This window comes from Calonectris borealis, chromosome 6 (genome assembly GCF_964195595.1).
Source record: "Calonectris borealis chromosome 6, bCalBor7.hap1.2, whole genome shotgun sequence".
Taxonomy (NCBI): domain Eukaryota; kingdom Metazoa; phylum Chordata; class Aves; order Procellariiformes; family Procellariidae; genus Calonectris; species Calonectris borealis.
In genome coordinates, this window is record NC_134317.1 from 36,842,564 (window position 1) to 36,859,685 (window position 17,122).

Below are 17,122 nucleotides of genomic sequence, written 5' to 3' on the forward strand. Positions count from 1 at the left end.
GTGTGCCCGCCCCCCCCCGCACGTGACGGGGCGGGGCCTGGGCGCCGGGAGGGGCAATGGTCTCGCTGAGGCGCGGGCCGGGCCAGGGGCAGCAGGTAGTAGGTGAGGCGGCCCGTTCTCCGTAGCTGTGAGCAAGCACCCCGGCGGGGGGTCTCCGCCGTCTCCGGTTCGGCCTCGAGGCCCCGTGGAGGGCAGGGAGGTGCGGGCTAACGGCTTTCCTCAGGAGCCGCGCCGTTAACGTCTGACGGTGACGCCACCCCGCGGCCGGCCGTCTGGCAGAGGTGAGGGAGAGCCGGGCCGAGGAGGGGAGGGCGCGGGGCCTGCCAGTGCTGCGGCGTTAAATTGAGTTGTCGAGGAAATCAGAATGCGCCGTGTTCGCTTTCTTTCAGTCCTCCAAACTAGCAGCATTTAGAGCCATTTTAACACTTGTTGCTGAGAGTATTAAAGCGGATTTGGCAACCCCTGTGCAGCATGTCATGCTACGGGGCAGACACGCAAGATTGCCTTGTGTCGACTCAAAAATCGCCTTCACTCAGGCACTGGTAAGCGGCAGTCATTCTGGCAATCATCATACCTGTATTAGTAGCATCTCTGAAAGCTTTGATTCTACACACAGGCATAGTTTTGCCATATTTACATGTTTATTCACATTAACAGTCCTAATATCAAACATTACACATTTTTTAAAATTAAGGATACCCATTAATACAGGTAAAATTGGAATGTATAGACACATGTATAGACACAGCCTAGGGTGGGATCATGGAAAAATTACTGAAATTGTTCAGAGCAGATAAGACTGCTACACCTGAGCAAGGCCACATCTAGACAAACTCACACAACCGCATGCAGCCATCTGCATCGTTGAGAGCTAAACACATTGGGAGCACCTCACAGTGAATTTCACACTAGTGTTGATGAGTGTGCCCATGCCATGATTTCAGCGAGGCAAACATCTCATTCACTGTAAGAACTTTCAGATACTAGATGATACTACATTTTCAATGCATGTTTGAACAGTGAATTTGAATTTCTTTGAAAAGTATAAAACCACTTTATTTGCCTTTGAATAAAATAAAGATTAGCCAAATAAAAATCTTTATTTCAGACATAATGACATATTAGGCCAAATTCTGTAGTTTTCAGATCTCAGAAAATTTCTTCAATGCAGTGGAAAAAGGGAGAGGAGTAGAGTTACAAACTATAGAGAAGTAGAAATTTTCCCATACTGAAAGGAGGAACTGCCAGGTACATATTTTCAACAGATCTCTTATAAAATCTAAAGAAAATGTAATATATTTTTCCTTATGATTTAATATCATTCTATACAGTACATTGTAACTAATTCATTGCCATGAACAATGACTTCAAATAGATTTGGGATTGGTGTAGAAAATACAATTTGCTTTTATCACAGCTGCTGATAGTTTGTTGGCACCTTTTGGGACCGCCAGAGAATGGACTGACTTCACCCACTCGTGCATTATGAAAGATCACTGCCTGCAGAGTAATGCGGCAGTGGGAAATGTACACCCTCCTCAGCAGGTACTCTTCAGTACTTTTCTTTAGAATAGTTGGAGTATGTCAGTATCCCTTTTTTTCATCAGCACGAAAAAAAAACATGCCATGAAAACTTAATTTCATTTGATAGGACCTTTCTTTTAGATAAGCAAAAGAGCACAAAAACCAAACTAATAAAACAGTAATTTGCTTGATGTGGAACTCTCCTCCAGCAGCTCACAAGGAAGAGAGATTCTCTCTTTTGTTGGGAAAACATTTGTTCAGCGCCTACTTGCCTAGTTAACTTCCTCACCCAGCTTCCTATTTCAACCTTTAATCTGGGCACTGCAAAGAAAAAGAGGGTGCTTCTGCACAGCCTCTGTTAGAGTTGAATTCATTTTGGAATCCCTGCAACATTGTGTGTTCTCAGCTGGAAAAAAGGGGTCTACAGAAAGCTAGCTAATGCTGTGAGCAATTTCCTTCCTTTGTTAACGAATTGGTCTGATGAATGAGTATATGTATTGAGAAAGCGTGGATCACATGCATGTTCATTTCCACATGTTTGTAGACCTGGGCTTTTAGAAAGATAAAAATTAAATTTATTTGCGGATGAATAGTTGAACCAACTTGGCAGCTGCAACATTTTAAATTAATGTTGATGACGTGAATATTCATATATATATATTCGCGTATATATATTCATTTATAAAGTTCTGAAAAAAATCTGTGAAATGTGTGATAAAAGTTGTATTGAAAATGGCTCCAAAAGCAGAATAACACATGTGGAAATTAATTATACTGCATTTAGATAAATTACTGAGAAGGGATTAGAGTACACAATAACACTATTTCAGAAAAAAAAAATCATAATCAAGATTATGTTTTCTTAACCAAATTTTATTTGAAAAGAGATGAAAGCTGATAAGTAATTTATTTCAGCTACCTGACTATTTAATTGAGGAAATATATCCAGCAGTAACTCCAGCAGTCTTTAAAGGTTGCTCGCTCACTCTTCAAACTTTTAAACAAATTACAACCATCGTCATCAACCACTGAAGGGATGTAACATGGCATCTGATATTTTGTCAGGAACTGAAAAGCGTGTACACAAATGACACAGAAATGTAAATGTAGATAGATTCTGCAAAACTCTCTGAAAAACAGTAACACACAAGACATAGTCTGCATGTGAAATTGTAAAGACTAGTAATGTATTTTACCTTTTTTTTTTTTTTTTGCTTCACACACTTGGAAGGTCTGTGTTGTGCATTTGTGTCCTGCAAGGTTAGTCTTAGCATGTCCTGTATGTCTGTCAAGAGAGGTAATGATACAGCACCAAATTTCTAGAAGGTTTATCAGAAAGATGCAGTAAAACAGACTGATTGTGAAATACCTTGTGAGAAGATGGGCTGCTGACAGCACTAACCCTAATTCTTTATGTATATGAGACAATATATTGATATGATGTTCATACAAATACTCTTTTTAAAAAAAGAAAGTATTTTCAATTTTTCACCGTGTTCTTAACATTACTTGAACTGGCAATTTAAAAATGTATTAATGTACTAATATGTGATAAAGTATTAATGTATTATAATTAATTTACAAACTCACTAATGATAAAAGCATACAATAAGATATCGTACATGTATGGAAAGAGTCAGAAGCTAGACAATGTAAAGCAGCATAACTGAAGTGGAGGCAGTAGAGTTGTCTTGAGGTTATTTACATCAACACATCGACCATCATTTTGTTTAAGGTGGTTATGGCATAAGACAGAAATTTGAAACATCACTCAGTTGCCTTGGTTGCTGTAAAGAGACAGCTGTTTCTGATTTCTCAATAATGCATTAATTTGGAACTGCTGAACAGATGAAGTGATCACTATGCTGGTAACTAACTGAAGGTGTCCTATTTAACAAAAACTACGCCTGTGTTGGCTGCAGCGTGTATTGAACAAACAGCAAGAGTCATGTTTTGACTACTGTTGTGATGCTTCTTAGGCACATTAGGCATGTTGTGTGTGAGAGCTAGTAGGTGATAGCTACTGCGAGGTCACTGGAAGCTGTTAATTAAAACACAAATACCAGTTTTTCCATCTTTTCAGTCCTTTTTTATTATTTTCTTTAGGTTAACAAATTCTCTACTAGCAATCCAGGGAACTCAGTAGTTCGGAGTTTTTCTAAAGGGTTCACAAGCACCAACATTTATTTCTAAATAGTTGTTCTAGCAATGTAAAATAAACATGTATGCCTTTATTGTGATACAAAATATTTACTGTCACCCCACTCACAAACATGAGTATGATTGTTAATCAGAAATGTAATACTAAGATAAAATTAGTCTACAACAAGAAAAGAAACACCACCTCTGAGAATTTTCCTAACCAAAGGACAAGAATTCACCATTTTCTACAGTGATGTGGCAGCTATAAGATCTGAAATATTTATTTTTTGGTATACAAAAACTTTTGTGGGAAATCAGTTTTCTGGTGACAGAATATAATTTGTCACTAGATCCTCCTTCTTGCTTGTGATTACAAAATTTTTTGACTCCAGATTAATATGTGCCACTTCAGCTGAGAATGTGTAATTGTGACCTTTTTGTATTTAGTAGATAACTGTGGATTACAAACATGTACTATGAAATATTTTCAGGTGAATTAAATACTTTGTAAAAAATATGCCTAGGATAAAAAAAAAAAAACAGAATTTCTGTTAATTAAGAGGTATTTTATTCCAGAATTCTAAATATCAGAATCAACTCAATACTTACATTTTTCAGTTTATCCAATCATATTTTGAAATTGTATATATACATAGAAAAATCAATCAATAATCCCTAATAAAATCAATCAAATTTTAATTAGGATGAAAAGAATGAGTTGAAAAGAAAACCATAGCTTAATAGCTATATATTTGATATCAGTACAAAATTACTGTGCCGCAATATGCTTTTTTTTTTGCAAGATTTATAATTTATTAAAAATAAGTTCATTTCAAAAGTATATTGCTCTCCTTAAATGTACTGAAGACCTTTGAAACAGGTTCATAGTTACTGAAAATATTTCCATTTATGTTACAAGTATTTACTACATGACTAAGAAACCCAAAATGCAGCACTCCCATTAGTATGTTAATTTTCTGCTTGTGCAAACAATGCTCTACTGATTTAATGCATGAGCTAAAACATAAAAGGCAAAAAAATTCTATTACAAAGAAATAAAATGTTACATTTTCAACATATTTGTATCATAGCAAATACAGGTTTCCTTCATAGACTAGGAAGGGCCATCTAAACCTGTAAAAGTTTTTCGAAGATTCAGATGCTACATTGAATTTTCGTTTACTTTGTAAAAGCCAAGGGTCAAGTTATTCAACCTTAATGCAGCATATTTGAAGAAGGTCATTGCATGAAAGGTCAGATTTCCTGTGTCACATAAAAATTCTACACACTGGAAAAAAATAGATCGAAATACTAAATACCATAATCGCATGAAACAGTAGTACAGACTCAAACCCATTACTGTATAGTCTTCTAGTAAAATTTTCCACAGTAGACTTAAAGAATATTGTACCAATTCTCAATAACTCAAGAGTTAGTAATGGATACACTTTAGAATATACATCATGTTTCACCCAATGTGGGTGATCAAAAACTTCCTATACCATTCATTTATCACCTCAATTTAACACACTGGTTTTGTTAATGTCCTTAAAAATACTGACTACTGCAAGTCAACAAATGCTACATCCCTTCTTAGGGAAACAAAAATAAACAGACAACTTGGCAGTGAACTAGATCTGATCATGTTATATTGCACTTGGGAATTACAAGCTAGAGATTCAGTACCAAAGAGTTCAGATCCCTCTCAAGTCAATGAGAGTCATTAGACCTCAGCATATAATCATGATCCAAACTGTGGGATTTGTTTGTGATAGGAGGCCACTGCCAACAGTGAACTAATGGGTTCTTCCCATCTCAGAAATAGACAAACAAAATCATCTCTTTGCTGTAAGGCTCATCTGTGGTCTGCCACCACCTTCTTATTTTTTTTTGATTTCCATTTTCCTTTTATAAAATCCTATTATTTTTTCCTCATTGACAGCCAGCAGCATTGAACACAAAGGGTCACATTCAAAGCCAGTTGCAATGAATGTCAGGTTTTCTGTGACTTCATTAGACTGTGGAATAGGTCTTAGTCTAGACCAAAGACTAGATTTTCACCAGGGTAATGCTGCTCTGGGACCATTTGTGAGGTTGTAGGAAAAAATACTGCAGGGCCTATGCCAGGGTAACCAACAGCAAACCCGAGTGTTGCAAAAATCCAAGTGCAACATGAATCCTTCAAATCACCAAGAACATGCTGATTATAGCTGAAATATTTTCAAAATACTCGTGAGAGTTTACCTTAAAGACTATTTAAGCATGGACACAAGTTTAAAAACAACTAAATATTAAAAATCTTTGCTTGGAATATATGTTTTATAAAGAAAGAGCATATATGATAAACTTCTTTAAAGTTTCCGCAAGCATTATGTGAATCACAGATCAACGTGTAAATCAAAGTTTAAAACAGAAAAATGGGACAAATAAAATTATAAACTTGATACTGGTATCTGCGAACATTTCTTCAAAGATTTCAACTTATGTTGAAAAATGTATCCCATATTTGACTTTGCAGTCATGCTTAAACAAAAGCTATCTCCACAATTTGGTAGTTTCTTGAAAGAAATGTAAACCTATAAATTAGGTTCCTTGCTTTACATTTTCTAAATATTGTCAAATATAGTAAGAGAGAATACGCATTTTGTAATATAAATCACTTTTTAATATTGATCATGAGATGCTGCAATAATTGTAAACTGGAGTACTTACAGAATTTCAAATTTCATTATAAAAGACATAGCTCTTTTAGAATGTTTTCACTGTCTAAAAAGTTACATAGCCGTTGATTTTATATTCATAAAGAACATGCTTCTGAAACATAACTCTCAAAAGAGGACTAATTCTCCGTTACTGTACTTGTATTTTTTTAATGCTTGCAGTATGTACCTTATGCACACCAAATTTGACTCAAGGGCATTAATTTCAATTCTAAAATACATTTTTTTAAAGTTTTTTTAAAAGTTTTAACATCATTTTACAATATTTGCTATAAGAATACATCAATGCCTGTAAGTCAGTATGAAATTTATACTGATACAAGTACGTACATAGTGTGTAATGTTATTCTGAATCTAGAATGTGATATCAAATGTTTCCTGCACCCCCATTCAGGAAAACATCCTGTTCAGAATCTTCCTGAAACACAAATGTTACTTTAAACTGAATTTGGGGTGTTGTATCTATGTTCACTAAGTAACCTGTATACTCTGTTTACATATGCTACTGTTTGGGGATTTTTTTAAACCAAACTGGAAATTAGTGGACATGGGATAAACAACTATTTGCTTTTATTCTCCAGTAGAATGCAAGAAAATAAAAATCACTTAAATAAGTCTTATTTTATGTAACTTCAATAAATGGAAGAAACATTCCATAGCTACAGTAGTTGTACCAATAAAGTGTACCTTTTTATCCTGAAAATCAGCAAAATGAGTTTCCAGTTGCCACAGTAAAATTAAGATGCAGTCAGCACTGACATTAACACCACTACGGTATCCCTTCCATGTGAACTGAAGAGATCTTGATCATGTGCTTTTTTTTTTTCCCCATCTCCTTATAATGCCTAGACATGCAAGTAGTCTAATAAATTTCAAGTCAACATGGTGTGTACATGTAATGAAAGCACACATGTAAGAATTAAAGCTATAATCTGTCTGACAGTCTCTTAAATCTCTTAACCTACTAAGATTAGGACTGGGTAAAAATAATCTCTTTGCATATAGATAATCAGTTGATGAAGTGTGTGAACTAGAAGCCTGTGTAAGTAACTGAAATTGTGTTTTATAAAAGTCACATTTTGAGGCTAGGATCAAAGCCTGACTCCTGATTCTTTACTATATTTCTAGTAACAATACTAGAAGTAAAGACAAAAATAAAACGTTGACCACACCGAAGACCATGAAAATTCAGTGAGAGCAGAATTATGCCCTATACCCTCTCATATAAACTGATTATATCTAAACAAATTGTCTAAAACAAAAACATGTAAATGGATAAATATGAAAGCCTATATCTGATATACATACTGGCCCCCACAGACTTTGTGCCGTCTCTCTTAATGACTCAAATGCCATCATGGCTCAGGGAGTAAGAATGGACTTAACAACGAAAGCCATTTGTGGATTTTAAATCTCAGGCAGGATGCAGAAATGAGAGTTGAATCAAACTGTTAATTTCAGATAATTCTGGGTTTACTGGGCATTGCCGTATTTATGAGGGAGATGCAGCTCTGAACGAAAACGCCAAGATACAAAACCAAACCAAACCAGAGTTTTTGTCCGTTTAAGAGCTTGTCTACATAGAAATCTCACTGGTATAATTACAGCGGAAGTCTTCGTTTCTGTATGTGGCTGCATACAGGGAGTTTATAATGTAATTTATTCCCTTTTTGGACTAGACAAATCTCATGTAAGGCACTTCTGTAATAGTTTAAGTACGTTCAACTCCAAGATTTGTGCAACACAGCTACAGCTTGCTGTGGTTGCAAGCCAAACAATTTGCAGTTACATGTCTAGTGAAATACACATAAACAATATTCTTGTGTTCTCCCCTAAGTGTAAGAAGCTTCATGTTACCACACCAATGCTGAGGGAAATAAGCCAAGAATGACATAAATCTGTGGCTTCAAACCACTAACTTTTGGTATGTTTAAAAAACAACAATGAAACAAAATATTTAGTGTCTTTTCTGCTAATGAAATGTATTGAACATAATGAAATGTCTTGTGCAATGAAATGTCTTTTGTGCAATGAAACATACAATGAATAAAACAATGAATGAATGAAATGAAACAAGCCAAATCAACCTTCTCTTTTCAAACTCTTTCTAGCATTGCCAGCTACACTCTGCTTCATTTGGCAAGCTCGCTGTTCTCTCAGGACAGGTGGCAAGGCAGGCATTGAGTGTGGCTAAAGTACTGATGTAATCTAGATACATTTGTCTGGCAGATAGTCTAGTTTAAACAGTCCATATGTTACTCTATCCTGCACTTGGTCATGGTCAACCACAGAATGTGAGAATTAACAACAGCTTTCTTACAGCGCATCAGGTAACCTGTCACAAAGTATTCCCTCCATTGTTTTGCCAGAAACTGAAATTCAACCCAAGTAATACACAGACTTAACTTCAAACCCTGTGGAGGTTTGACTTGTGAATGTAAAGGCTATGGGTTTTCTCATCAGACATGTCTGTTGGCAGCCACAGTCCAACATATTGTCCCTGGCAGTACCTGAATAGATCCATGCTGCCAAGAATTCTGTGGAACACCTGGATCCTGCTCCATGGAAACACACAGCAAAGTCTTTGGATCTTACCCCAAAATCTTTTCACTAGGTCCCGTAAAAAGTACATCATCCCCAGCTTTCTGCTGCTCACTTTGGTTTCTGTAGGCTCAACCCCTACAGTAAGATACCTAGAACCTGGAGAACAATATTTGTAAAGTCTAGAGGGAAACCACAAGACAGATGACTGAGCAGGAAGGGCAACAGGCAAGCAGAATAGGTATCAGATGTGAATGATTCCACTGAATAATCTCTTTCATATTTTTTGAGCAGGAGGAAAATCGTCAGCAGAGTTAATGGATCAAAGAATATTGTTCAGTTTTGTAAAACAAGCTATGTTCATGTTTTTGTGCAACTAGCTTTCAAGAGCTAGGAAATGAAATGTAGTGTACTCCAACAAAAATCAATCGAAACTAAACGTGTAATCCAGCAAGTATCTATGGAATCTGTTGGCTTCAAGAGCAAATGCAGAATCTGTGTAGCATTCATGTAAGGTCGGGCCGTGAATCAAAAAAGATGATGTCTCCTACATCCCAATATGCAAAATCATAGCACTACATATTACTTAATTTTTTTCACACAAATCAGTGCAGATGCATTAGTCACATGTATGAATGTAATTAATACAAAAAGGAGGATTTAAATATATTGCTCTTATTTAGTACATGCTGATACCTTCTGAGACCAGCAGCTTTGCAGTCATGAGTGTTTTTTCCTTAAGGGAGAAACCGATATTTGTAACTAAGCTGTAGGCATTTTAAAATTTCAGAATGTCTTACAGATAAAACTCTGCTTAAGCTTCTGATGTTCCTTCCCCATTCTCATGCGGTTGCAGTTGTTCTCTTTCTTGTTCTTCCTGAGGTGGTCTCACACGTTTGAAAAAGCCCATCTGCGATTCAGAGAATAATAAAGAAATTGCATTGTGATTTTTAAAACATACACACATCCTTTCTCTTTCCTTCTTGATCAGATCTTAACTAATTATTTTAACTTTTTCCCTCCTACTCTCTTTTTTCCTTATTTTTGACCTCCAAAGACAATAAATATCAGGTGAAAAATTAAACTGATAATTCAGCACAATCACAGACATCCTCTTTTATTCAACCTCTTCCTGAAAGCTGAAAAATTTTTACAGTTATCCAAAAACTTAACTGATTCAGATGATTAGGGGACAAAGATATTTCTGCAAGCTGCTGGTACTATTTGAAGTAATGCATTACTAGTAGGGAAAAGAAAACTATACAAAAAACCCAAATTCAGTACTTACCCTGTACATAACAAACACTAGAACAGCCAAGAGCAATAATCCTGCTAGGACAGCCAAAATTATAACCCACACTGGCACAGGCATAGGCTGTGGCTGAATGCCCCATGTAATATTTGTAGTAACCTAATAGAAAAACACAATAAATCACACTTTGCACAGCAGTGACATGCTGAGTTCATTCATAAAGATATAGAATATCTTTATTCTATAGTGTTTAAAATAATCTTAATCCAGCATAAATTACTTCTGCTCTCCAATGTGAGTAAACAGCTATAGATTAATAGTGACATAAAGGCTTCACTGACCCAAATTTAATAGGATTTTAAAATTAAATAAAAACAGGCGTTTGGGGTTTTTTTTGTTTGGTTGGCTTTGGGTTTTTTTGCAATCAGTGACACCATGGCAACATGTATTCTGTAATGCTTGATGATTTTCAGTAAAACTAGAAATCTGGAAATATTTGGGAATTAGAGAAAAATAATTCAGGGCTTTTCCTTTTTTTCTTAAAAGGCAGTATTCCCTGAAACAAAAATCAACTCCACAAGGCTTAGGAGAGAAAACACAGTTAATAATAGGCATTAGAAACCATATTCAAAAATAAATCAATCACAGTCCTTTTCAACCCCTTTCTTAAGATCTTCTATGCTATAGTGCCTACCAAAAACTTTTAATATGGCAGCCCAAATAAATGGCCTGTATCTTCCTTTCTGTTTGCACCCTGTCTCCTTTCTCTTTGAAACCCTATAGGGCAAAGATGGTCTTTTTGTTCCACATTCACATAGTCCTTCATATAATATAATAAAGGTCCATTATTCAAGCTCTAAGTGCTACAGTAGAAGACAATTTTCAAGTAAAATATTTCTGTAACAACAATGGCATTAACAAGAACATTAGGACTGTTCACCATTTTTTTCATTTTCAGTTAAGTCTTTAAAGCTACAAATAATGTTAACTCTAGTTTTAGGACAAAAATTTTTGTTTTACCCTCAATTGTATGTGTATAACTGAAATTAATATATGAATCAAATATTTGATAAAATTACAATTATACCAAGCCACAAAAAAGCTACTCAACAATCATTGTTTTTGTATTAATTTCGAAGTAATTATGTATGGTAACTCAAGCTGGATGTAAATTACTTACTACGGTAGAATTGTGGATATCTTCAAAGGAAAGATTCTTATAAGGGAACTCTATAACATTAAAAGAAGCAGATGATTTGAGAGAATAAGAGTGGTTCTGATTTTCTTTCTGTGTAAGAAAAAACAAATTTAGTATTGCATACAAAAATCACTACTTTTGGTTCAGAAGCTGGGACAGAATATTAACAGTCACTCACATTCATGAAAGTTTGGGTCCAAAGGCGTGATTTTAAATACAATATTGCACTCTTTCCCCTTTCCAGGTGGCCAACTTGACAGACTATCTTTAAGCAATCAGCAGTTCCACAGCCCTGCATATAAAAATAGGAAGGATATTCCCAATATGAAAATATTTGAAAAGTTGTCAGTGGCATTTCTTTACTCATATACATACTTTATTGTCCTTTTTTCCTGGCAAAACACCATAAACTATTCAAATATATTAAATAACTCCCAATATTGAATAATTACTTATAGTGTCCCATAAGTTTGCATTCAGAAAAATACCATGAGAGCCACCTGGATCCCAAAGGTGAAACAGCTGGCAGTAGCTTTAAGGTATGTACTTTATCTACATACATAGGAAGAAAATGTCGGGAGGGGACGGGACGGGACGGTTTCTGGTCAATTCACATTAACATCCACATGTTTTTTGATAGGAAAACTCATGGCAATTAACTGCACTTGGTGCCAACAAAATACGCTTTGTTGCATTCAGTGGAAGTCTTCAAACTTGGCTGACTGACCTAATCTATAAGCCATATTTAGGATTACAGAAGTTTAACTGGTCTTTCTCAACCACATTTCCATTAAAATCCATCGCTAAGATTGATGATAAACCATCAGTATTTCAAGAAGAAAGCAGAGCAAAACAAGGCTTTTTTTTATAATTGTGATTTTAGTGAATTGTGATTCAGTGAAATTGTTAGGAATTCTGGATATTAGTCTCTGGGGTGAAATCCTGCTAAGTCATTGGGAAGATCTGGCAAAAACCAAGCCCTTTAAAAAAACCCCAAAACTTCAGAACCACATTTATAGATACTGAAGAATATTTGTAGCTTATATCTAAAAAAATAAAGTAATTTTTCTCACCATAAAATAGTAAATTAATTCCTATTTTCACTTTCTTTGCTCAGCCCTTTTTTGTCCTTTCCAAAGCCTAAACATTTCTGGAATCAGGGTTGTACTGCCTTAGTCCCATTGGTCCACCCTAAACTCCCAAGCATTTCTCTCAGGTACCTACTTGTCCTGCCTTGCCCAAAGCAGAGACAGGTTCATTTCTGCAAGCACAGTTACAAAAACAGTGATACAGTAATACATTTACTTCATATTACAGATTATTTCCAAACTTGTTTAGAAAGGACAGGTCCTCCACATGTCTGATTGCAGAATGTCCAGTGATCAGCTAGGAAACACGTGTTATGAAATCAACTGTAGTTTGTAGCAAAGATGACTGCAGCACTCGCCTGCTTCCTCTCAGTTATCCTATTTTACCAGCCTTCCTCCTATGAAGTACTGATTTTCAAATTCAGAGAATAGTACAATACAGAAGACTGACACTGAATGAAGTGCCCAAATTGACTTCTGTTTTTAAGGACTTAAAACATAACACCACAAAAGTGTAGGCATATGCTTCATTGGCTAACTACCCCGAGGAAACTTATGCGCATTGGAAAAAGAAATAAAACAAAACAAAAAACAAACCCCAAAACACTCCAGAGCATTATGACTTTTTTGTCTGTTAACCGTTCAAATACAGAACATGGATTTTCTGAAATGATTTGTCATCTCATGGAGCTTTCATCTCCATCCTCATTTAAAAAAAAAAAAGAAAATATTATCAACATATCAATGCTGAGAGCTTACCAAAGTATGCACGTCTCCTTCAATGGCAGTTACATCCCTTCGACTGATACGATGATCACGATTATCTTCCCTGTTAAGTGTTTCATTCTTATCATCATCTTTAGAAGCAGAAATCTAGGATACACAAAGGAAACCCAAATAATAAATAATTCTTACATTTAGATATTTGCAGCCTTCAAAGTTAAGGTCAAGAAAATATATAACTGATCAGGTTTCTCTCTTTCTATCCTAGCTATTCTTCAGAACCTAGCTTTACTACAGCTGTAATTAAAATGTTACTCCTGCCTTTTCTAGATCACTGATGCAAATTTCTACTAAGAACTAACACAGAGCCTTGAGTATCTTAATTCTTCAACTCAAAACTTTTTCATGTATAGAAAAAAAAATACTCTTTGCAATAAATAATTCAAATTTGCAACCTTTTTATTAAAGATTTTTCTTCAACATTTCAGTTTTTAACTCTGAAAAAATAGCACTAGTATGGTACTGATGTACCACATATCACTGTATATGCGTATACATGTCCAGACATACACAAAAACTTTTTTAGGAGGGGCTTGAAAAAGTATACAGTAGGTTTAATAAATTATTTCAGTAATCCCTTTGAAATTCCCAATGTAAAATTGCAAATTTACATATGGGACTAGGCAGAGCCACACTACTTGTGCTCTACATCATAATAAATTTGTATGAGAAAACTTACAAGACAATTATAAAAAATATATTATTACAAATGGTATAGCAAAAGCACAGGAAAATTTTGTTTATATATTCACTAAAGTTGCTTTCTGATCATCAAAGATGTATGAGTATTCTTTGTTGTTCTATACATTGAATATCTTCCCTTAGTCTTTTTATACGTATGTTTGCTTAAATTCTTCTAGAACTAATATACTGATTTCTACTACTTGTTCTAAGTTGTCTTAGAATCAGCTCTCTACTCTCAAACTTGCTGGTTTTTATCTGGTGTTTCTTTGTCTAGTCCAACCTAGGAAAAAGGAGTTTCTTCTACTCTGTGCTCTGCAAACTGCATGTTTTGCTGGCAGTGATAGCGTATTTTTAAGCCCCACTGAAACCTGTTGACCTCTGTGGCATTTGGATGAGGGCCTAGACAAATAAGCTAGTAATAGGAAAAAAAAGTGCCATTTTCTTCCAGAAATAAAACCCAGAAAATTTACATAAACAGCCCAGAAGCATCTCGAATGTTTTTGTTCATGACCACATTCAATAAAATTCCATTGCTTTGGATTTAGAACTCATACAGTACAGTCTTCAAGAAAAGAAAAAAACACCACAACAAAAAGAAACAAGACATTTATCTTTGGGTTGACAATTTATTGTCTACCTTTTATTTCACCTGCTATATACATTGACAAGTACTATCAAACAATGCAATCGTGTTCCTCAGCAACAGATGAAAACTTAACTCAGACAGCGTTAGATATTCTCAGGGATTTGGGTATTTTGAGTTTTTTTCCAAAACAAACATACTTCATTCCAGTCAAAAGGAAAGTCCTGCTTACCTTAATTTTCAATGGATTGATTTCCATATCAGAAGTGCAGTTCATGGGACCATCAATTTCATATTGAACAATATACAACAGTGTGTAGTTTTTATATTTGTAAGGCCACTGCAGAGTCATCATCACCTTGCTGAATGCACTTGGACCATTGTTTCTCAGCTAATTATGAAAATAAAGTTAACAAATGTAAAAAAAACCCACAAGCCAAAGCCGCCTTATTTGTTAATGTGCATATAGTTGTTATTTTATATTTGAGCCATAAATGATACTGCTGCTACCCCTACCCCCAATCACTTATGCCAATAGCATCAACAACTCTACCTAAAAATGGTAGCTAAACTTCAGTCCACCAACCGGCAATCCTTAAAATCCTGTAATTTGATAAAAATTACTTTGAAGAAACACTATATGGCATTAGGTTTTTTGCCTTGAAGAAATATTTTTTTTTTCCTTGAAAAAATGTGGGGGTTTTGTAGTCTATTGCATGAATCACAGCCACTGTACGTGTCTCAGCCAAGATACTCAGAGGAGATACATACACCCGTAAGTTTTGTTAGATAAATGGTCTCTTAAGTTCTAGAACAACTTTTAAGTATTCTTATTCACACAGCGCTCTCAGTAGGTTTTGTTTAATTAAACAATCTAGATTAAAGTTGTGATTATTCTTTTAAGGAAATTTTAAATACTTAAAATTTTTCAAGGCAAAAGCCTTTACAATAATGATTCAGAACAGTTGGAATACAAATAAGGATACTAAATAATTTACACCCATGAGTCATTTTCTGAGTTCAAGTTACTTCAAATGTTTTATCTAGATTTCAAATGGCTAGAAAATAAAATATATGTAATGATGTAAAAAAATCAGCCTCTTCTATTTTGGCCACTCCTGTTACACTAATCGCAGGCATTCCAACCCTTCTTGCAGATACCAATTTCCATGCAAGAACAAAATGAAGAAAAAAATTACAATTTACTCCGGAGAAGAGAGATTTCTTTTCGTTTATCACAGAACTGTGTAATTGAAATTAGTAGTCATTGCATACCTCATAGATATGCTGAACTAGAGGCCCAATATCATCTTCTGTTTCTGGATTCTCCTTTGGCTGCCAATTTGCAATAGGAAGGAATATGTGATCAGGAGACGACACACTAAACAGTGGAGCAAACAAGTCATTATTATAAAGTATGAAACGATAAATGTAATTCTCTAGAACACCTCAAAAAAAATCAACACGTTTAAAACACAATCTCCAGTTTTTCATCCTCTATATATAAAAACAGGAAGAAAAGAATCTGAGTGGCTTGTATATTAAATGTTCAGTTTTCTTTAGTAATAGTATCTTTAGTATCTTTTCATGTAAAGATGAACCTTGTATTTAGAAACATTTTTTTCCTGTCCTAAACTTTGGATTCATCCTACAACATCTAGTAAACCATTAATAGTATTTATATACATACATGTTATCCAAAAAACACAAAGTGTGAAATGCTTCAGTAATGAGAAATATTGATGATGTAGAGACGTACCAGTACAGTCATAAGAATAATTCAGCATGCACTGAAAACAATGAAGCTAGCAATAATGCTTTTCAGTTGTGCCATCCCCCCATCTCTCAGATATTAACAAAAGTAGATCACAATAATGAATGTAGTGAAAATTTTAAAAAATTATGACTCGGGAATCTGAGTTAACTGGCTAAGCAAGAGGATTGTATAGCTTTTAGGTGTGAAGTATAGATTTCTGGTAAGCAGAAGTAACGGAGGTAATGGAGTTATTACAATATTAATACTACACTTAAGACTGAAGAAGGTGAGGGCATTGCAAACTTATCTTCAATAGGATTTTCAACTTTGGTTTTAGAAAAGATTTCAGGGGTTGTTGGATGAAAACCCAGTCAGTTTGTGGAGGAGGAAAGTGACCTGGAGAAATGTGTGCAAGTGCAAAAATTAGGGGTGATTTTTTTTTTTCTTCTTCTAAAAAAACCTCTAGTAATAGAGGCACAACATTCCTTTTCGGAATTCATCTTGTAATTGTTTAGAATTATTTAAGATTTGAAAGTCCAAAGGGTGGCTAGAGAAAACCATATTTTCTTCATGATTAAAAATTCCCTAAGGCTTCTTGAAAACTTATGCAGAGCTAAAAGAAAGTTCATTGAATATAAAGAAGCAAACATGAAAAGCTCATTTGAGAAAGACGTTTATTAAAATAGTATCAATGCTTACCCTCTAATTTCCACAGTTGCTAAAATAGCAAGGTCGGCCTGATAGAATGCTACTGGACTTAGATTGTCATACAGGTTGGAACTGCAGAGAAAAAAAAAAGCTTTTGGTCCACCATGGGGAAAAAAAGCAGCTGTATTTATACTGTCCATTAA

The 17,122-nt window shown here is 35.0% G+C and overlaps 1 protein-coding gene and 1 long non-coding RNA gene across 3 annotated transcripts in view; one reads left to right on the forward strand and one right to left on the reverse strand.

Annotated features, from left to right (window-relative positions):
- The first annotated feature begins 49 nt into the window (after window positions 1-49).
- Window positions 50-13,230, forward strand: LOC142083767 (uncharacterized). Its single transcript, XR_012674162.1, has 3 exons — window positions 50-281; window positions 1,140-1,248; window positions 11,622-13,230. It is a non-coding gene; the product is annotated as an uncharacterized LOC142083767 (long non-coding RNA).
- The window catches only part of ITGAV (integrin subunit alpha V), a 66,775-nt gene continuing 53,243 nt past the window's right edge, over window positions 3,591-17,122 (reverse strand). For both annotated transcript variants that reach the window (XM_075153691.1, XM_075153690.1), the window contains 8 exons: window positions 16,971-17,051; window positions 15,791-15,896; window positions 14,748-14,906; window positions 13,225-13,338; window positions 11,556-11,669; window positions 11,360-11,467; window positions 10,216-10,338; window positions 3,591-9,837 (listed from right to left, as the gene is read on the reverse strand). In XM_075153691.1, coding sequence (XP_075009792.1) covers window positions 9,742-9,837; window positions 10,216-10,338; window positions 11,360-11,467; window positions 11,556-11,669; window positions 13,225-13,338; window positions 14,748-14,906; window positions 15,791-15,896; window positions 16,971-17,051 — 901 coding nt within the window. In that variant the 3' untranslated portion in view covers window positions 3,591-9,741. The remainder of the gene's footprint in view (window positions 9,838-10,215; window positions 10,339-11,359; window positions 11,468-11,555; window positions 11,670-13,224; window positions 13,339-14,747; window positions 14,907-15,790; window positions 15,897-16,970; window positions 17,052-17,122) is intronic.